Source organism: Apis dorsata, unplaced genomic scaffold, assembly GCF_000469605.1.
Source record: "Apis dorsata unplaced genomic scaffold, Apis dorsata 1.3 scaffold_407, whole genome shotgun sequence".
Lineage (NCBI taxonomy): Eukaryota > Metazoa > Arthropoda > Insecta > Hymenoptera > Apidae > Apis > Apis dorsata.
Genome location: NW_006263665.1, coordinates 88,245 through 93,846, shown reverse-complemented (window position 1 = coordinate 93,846; position 5,602 = coordinate 88,245). Strand labels below are relative to the sequence as shown.

At 24.7% G+C, this 5,602-nt stretch overlaps 4 protein-coding genes across 7 annotated transcripts in view; 2 read left to right on the top strand and 2 right to left on the bottom strand.

The window, feature by feature from the left end:
* LOC102679167 (traB domain-containing protein) overlaps positions 1 to 587 on the top strand; it is a 3,773-nt gene extending 3,186 nt beyond the window's left edge. For all 4 annotated transcript variants that reach the window (XM_006619318.2, XM_031512245.1, XM_031512244.1 and 1 more), the window contains one exon: positions 17 to 587. In XM_006619318.2, coding sequence (XP_006619381.1) covers positions 17 to 185 — 169 coding nt within the window. In that variant the 3' untranslated portion in view covers positions 186 to 587. The remainder of the gene's footprint in view (positions 1 to 16) is intronic.
* LOC116186078 (probable histone-lysine N-methyltransferase set-23) lies at positions 366 to 1,121 on the top strand. Its single transcript, XM_031512287.1, has one exon. It carries the CDS (start codon positions 366 to 368, stop codon positions 1,119 to 1,121), a length of 756 nt encoding a protein of 251 aa, XP_031368147.1.
* A 1,340-nt stretch (positions 1,122 to 2,461) lies between these two features.
* On the bottom strand, positions 2,462 to 4,056 carry LOC102679384 (cytochrome c-type heme lyase). Its single transcript, XM_006619320.2, has 4 exons — positions 3,793 to 4,056; positions 3,361 to 3,605; positions 2,913 to 3,268; positions 2,462 to 2,838 (listed from the first exon to the last, which is right to left on the bottom strand). Exons 2-4 carry the CDS (start codon positions 3,583 to 3,585, stop codon positions 2,589 to 2,591), a joined length of 831 nt encoding a protein of 276 aa, XP_006619383.1. The 5' UTR covers positions 3,586 to 3,605; positions 3,793 to 4,056; the 3' UTR covers positions 2,462 to 2,588.
* Positions 4,057 to 4,562: 506 nt separating this feature from the next.
* The window catches only part of LOC102679503 (putative uncharacterized protein DDB_G0282133), a 3,541-nt gene continuing 2,501 nt past the window's right edge, over positions 4,563 to 5,602 (bottom strand). Inside the window, exons 4-5 of the mRNA XM_031512249.1 lie at positions 5,215 to 5,602; positions 4,563 to 5,137 (exon numbers count right to left, since the gene is read on the bottom strand). The exon at positions 5,215 to 5,602 is cut by the window's right edge and continues 10 nt beyond it. Of these exons, the coding sequence (XP_031368109.1) occupies positions 4,855 to 5,137; positions 5,215 to 5,602 (671 nt within the window). The 3' untranslated portion in view covers positions 4,563 to 4,854. The remainder of the gene's footprint in view (positions 5,138 to 5,214) is intronic.

Here is a 5,602-nt window from a genome sequence, read left to right as displayed (position 1 = left end):
TTTTTTTTTTTTTTAGAGTTCCTCCTCAATCTTTATCAACTAAAATATTGAAATTTACAATTAAGGCTTCCTTATTAGGAGCTACAATTTATGTGGGATATAAAGTTATACCATTACCTTCTACTAATGTATTGCAATCAATTAGATCGTCGATTGAAGGATTATTAAAGGGCAATGCGAAATAATAGAGTAGTTGGATCTTTACATTTAGAATTCTTTAATGATATAACTGATATAATGATATAACTCATAGTTTCTATTAAGAAAAAAGAAACGAAAACAAAACAATTGTTTGCTTTATTTTAAGCTGCTTATTTTTAAAAAATCCTGTAAAACTTTTTTTAGTTTTTTCGTTGATTACTATAATGGAGGCGATTGCATGTGCAGACAAATATGAACATACCATATCTGGTGTTATGTATGTAGAACATAATATACCAGGCCCTGGAATAAATCTGGAAGAATTCGAGTTAGAATATTCATTAGGTTGTTCATGTACAATTCAGTGTTCTGATTGTTCATGTACACGTGGTTCTCCAAATTATATTAATGGTCGAATATTAGATGAAACATTATCAAGACTAATAATCGAATGTAATTCTCATTGTACTTGCAAAGAAAATTGCGATAATAGAGTGGTACAAAATGGTCCATTAGATAGTCTATTTGTATCAGAAATTGATGGAAAAGGACATGGTTTATTCACAACTAAATATATTAAGAAAGGTCAGTTTATTTGTGAATATGCTGGTGAAGTGGTAAGTATTGAAGAAGCAAGACATAGAGTCGAGATGAATAAAAATAGTATGAATTATGTTCTTGTGGTTTCTGAGCATATTGGTGATCGAATAATAGTAACTTGTATAGATCCCAAACATTTTGGCAATATTGGACGATATTCTAACCATAGTTGCGAACCAAACACGAATCTTGTACCTATTAGAGTTGAAGGACCTGTACCTCGATTGTGTTTATTTGCATCCAGGGATATAGAAATTAATGAAGAGATAACTTTCAATTATGCTGGAGGAATTACTAATTCTATTCATAATTTCAGTCATACGATCTGTCTTTGTGGCTCTACTAATTGTCAAGGCTATTTGCCTCATATTCCTATTTAAAATTATTATGTTTTTTTAATAAATTTTTAATAATCTTAAATAAGCAAAATTTATACAATTGGAAACAAATGTCCTAAATATTATAGAGTTTTGTAAATATATTGAATAGATTTTTAATAATTTCACATTTATTCATTATTTTCATTATTTATTTTCAAACAAAAATTAAATTATTTTAGAACAAGTTTATTATTTATAAGTTTATATAATATATATTTTTTATTAAAAAGAAAATAAATAATTAATTATTAATATTGGTTTAATATAAAGTGTAAAAGTTAGTGTGCCAATTGTACAGAGAAATTATCTTTTTTTATAAAAATCAAAGATCAAAGATATAGACAAAATGAATATTATTTTAATTATCTATAAATATTAATTAATTATCGTAACATTTTTTATTATAATCTTCTAATGTGTTCATTAATAATATGTTTCTAATATATAATTCTAATGAATTTGTCAATATAAATTGATATCAAGAAAAATAATAGATATTTTTACGAATGCAATTGTTAAATTTAACTATAAATTTAATAAAAAATCATAAAGAAAATTATTTTTTTTAATAGAATTAAGAATATAATATGAATTATTATAAAGAAAGTAATAATTTTTAATAGAGTTAAATATATATATATATATTCTTATTATTATAAGATGAATTAATAATTAAGAAATAATTTATAAATCATCATTTTATCTTAAAAGAAATTTAAAAAAGAAATAGAAAAGAATTTAATACTTTGGATAAAAAATGATTAGATATAATTAATATATTATTAATATATTTCAAATTTATATTATTATTATTATTCGAGCTTCCATTTAATGTTTTACTAATTATATATATGTACTGTATATATATATACATATATATAACATTTTTGTAATAGTGATATATGTTAATGATGTATTATATATATATGTGAATAAAATATATATATTACATTTCTGTATACATGTATAGTTAAATAGTTAAGTATTGTATGTATCAATTTTCTAATAAAATAAAATATTCAATCTTTTCTATTCAAACATAACATATATTGTTAATAATATAATTTTATTTTATTAGTTCTTTTAATTTCTATTGTTATTGAGTACAAACAATATTAAATATTGATGATAAAGTAATATATGATATATATACAATAGAAAGACGAATATTAAAATATTTCTGATTTATTAAAACATACATAAAAAAATTTCGGAAATATGCGATTTATTTTCTTTTTTCGAAATTTTATTTATTTTTTTTAATTATATAAGTACTAAAAAGATTAAAAAAACATTCAATTTTTTTTTTAATTCCTTAAATGATTAGTGAACTTCTTTGGTATCTTATGTAATGTCATCTTGTATTTTGAAAAACTGTACATTATATGAATATAATATGTAATTCATAAAACGAATGTAATGAACTAATATCATTAACAAGCTAATATCTTTTCGATGTATTTATTTTTATTGCTGCTTTTCATTTTTTGCCATACATTCTGATTCTTTTGACTCGTTGCAATATTTCCAACGCAACCATGCTACTCTCATACGATCCCAAATATTCTCTAATGAATCCATGGCTGGCCTAACATCCAGTAATGTAAATGTATATTTTTCATTTACTGCTCCACCATCATAATAATCTATAATATATCGTACATCTTTTCCACATCTATCTACGATCCAATCATGCCTGTCAAATGGTAGTTCATATCTAAAAATAAATAAATTCATGTTTATTAGTTTAATTTGTTAAAAATAATTATAAATCATATAATTATAACATACCCCATCCAATATCGAATACGAGCACGTGGAGAATATTGCTTAGCTTTACCTCCAAAACTTCGTAATTTTGGAGTACCACATTCTTTTACATGAAGTGCTTCCCATTTAAGCACTTCCTGCCATGCTAGTTCATTATTTGCATTGTGAATTTTTATTATGTCATCCATATCTTTTGGTGTAATGTCATCATTTTTCCATCTCCAACCTTTTCTCAACATTGCATTCCAAAACATTTGTTGCGATGGATACACCCAAAATTCTCCTTCTCCAGTTGCTTTTGGTATAGATGAAACTTGTCTCTCTGTAGGCAGTGGAAAAGGCTGATCTGGTGCTGGTTGTTGATTAGCTGGTGGCATCTAAAATTTTATTTAAATTTCATTTAGTGATGATAATTAACATGTGAGATATTTAGATATATTTAAATAAATTAATAACTAGATATTATAACCATATTAAGGGGATTAATATCTTCTGAAGTCATATCATTAATTGGACATTCACTGGAAAGTATAGGTGATTCTTTTTCTGATGTAGATTTATGCATAGGACATTCTGGTGGAGGTTTTTCTTCAGATTTATAAATTTCATGATGTTGAGTCTTTGAAATTTGTTGTTGATGCATTGGCATAATTACATCAGCTGCCGAAACAGCAGAGGTCATTACATTACCCATTTTTCTTTACTCTAAGTTTCCTGTACATCAGAAAATCAAAAAATTTTTCATTCAAAAATATGAAAATTAGAAATATTGATATTTATAAATAGATTGTGCAATAACCTATATTTTACGTTGCTTCAATATTATTGTTAAATATGTATTAAAAATATACTTTTTCATGAAATATTATGCTGTAAAAACAAGAGTTGATAAAATACTTACATGTAGCTATAAACATAAAATTGTTGTTAAGATAAATTTATTCAACCATCTGTTTTTATCAACTTAGGAAAACGTGTCAATAAATTATAATGACCTTAAATATTAAATGAACTTTAGAAATTAAAGGTAATATCTTGTGAAGAATTGGAACATCTCGACCCCGAATTCTTCAGAGGACTTGGGATTAAGCATATAAGAATTATAAGTAATAGTATATATTCTTATATTTCACTATCATTTCTAGTAATCTCCATTAAGATAACAAAAATTTTCCCCACTAACACTAAAATATTTTTAAAAATTTGATAAAAATATGATAAAAATTCATAAATAATTTAGAAAAAACTATCAATAAAAATTGTTTTTTAATTTTATATTTTTATATAAAAATAAAATAATAATGAAGAGAATAATATTATTTAATTAATGATTTCGCTAGACTTTAGGAAGTTTTATATTCTTCTATTGGTAAAACTTTAGAATTAAATTTAAAATCTTTAATTAAAGATAATTCTTAAAACTTTTCTATTAAGATTTGCAAGTAGAAGATAAATTATATATATTTTAATATTTTTTTTTTATTAAAATATGCATAATATATACATTCAGTCCACATGTTCTTGCGTATGACATTATTGTAAATTAAAATATTTCTCACTATGTACATATCAAATTTCGATAAGAAAATTGTTACTAATAAAATATTATTTCAATAACAATTCCACGGTAAACAATATAATATTATTTCAACTTATTCATAACTTCTAAGGTAAACAGACCTTCCATTCGTATAATATTTTTTTACGTTATAATAAAAAGATAGATCTGTTAGGGAATATTCCTTATTATTGGATTTTACATAATATATAATTAAGACAATCTTTACAACAAAATCGATTTTCAATGTACTTTTATTCAATCATTGTCGAAAATCGATTTTGTTAATGAACTGGCCACTATTTATAAATTTATAAATTTATAATAAGTTTAAAAGTTTATAAATTTAACATCGTATCTATTTTTATGTGGCATAGAGTGTTTACAAAGGATTAGGAAAAAAAATTAATTCCTTGCTATCTTTGTTGATTCCTTATTTCCAGTTACGTGTTCCAAATCGAGACTATCATATTCTAATGCAGCAGTATTATCGTAGTAAGCATAATCGTAATCAGATTTTTTTCCAGATTTTGATCGTTCTGTTGTAGGAAGCTTCGTTGTTGACGAAAACGGTCTGGCTGATCCACTGACATATGTACTTGTCCTTGATGTAGTTGATGATTGAGATGTTTTTTGGGTGTTCGAGTTGAAATTATTGGGATTATAAGTAGTGGCTGCAGAAATTCTCCTATATAAAAATAAATTCCTTTAACAAAACGAAGATCCTTCACTTAGATTTAGGAATATCATATACTAATTTAATACCTTGAGACTGGAGTGGTAGATCTTGGTGTTTCAGCTAAATGATTAATACTAGCAGGACTGAATCCAATTCCAATCGAAGATCTCGCTAAATCATAATTTCCTGTGCTGCTCTCGATATAATACTTCCCATTGGGACCATCATAATTGTTATATTGTGTGGCTTTCTTTGGCGGTTTTGTACTATCGTAAAATTGAGACGAACTTTTAATAGATTGGTTAGATTTCTCATAATATTGTCCAGTTTGAGTTTGACTATTATCATTAGCAATATATTTTTTCGTAACTGGACTGTAAGTAGTAGGAGCATAATTGCTGCTTGCAAAACTAGAAAAGTATTTTGTAGTTGATTGAGAGATATCTTGTTTGATAGTTGTACCAGTTCTATACT

Coding starts and splice junctions, on each gene's coding strand:
- LOC102679384 (XM_006619320.2), bottom strand. CDS start 3,585: ATGGGTAATGTAATGACCTCTGCTGTTTCGGCAGCTGATGTAATTATG. Junction 3,269..3,360: donor ATATTAATCCCCTTAATATG/GTTATAATATCT, acceptor ATAAAATTTTAG/ATGCCACCAGCTAATCAACA. Junction 2,839..2,912: donor CGTATTCGATATTGGATGGG/GTATGTTATAAT, acceptor ATTTATTTTTAG/ATATGAACTACCATTTGACA.
- LOC116186078 (XM_031512287.1), top strand. CDS start 366: ATGGAGGCGATTGCATGTGCAGACAAATATGAACATACCATATCTGGT.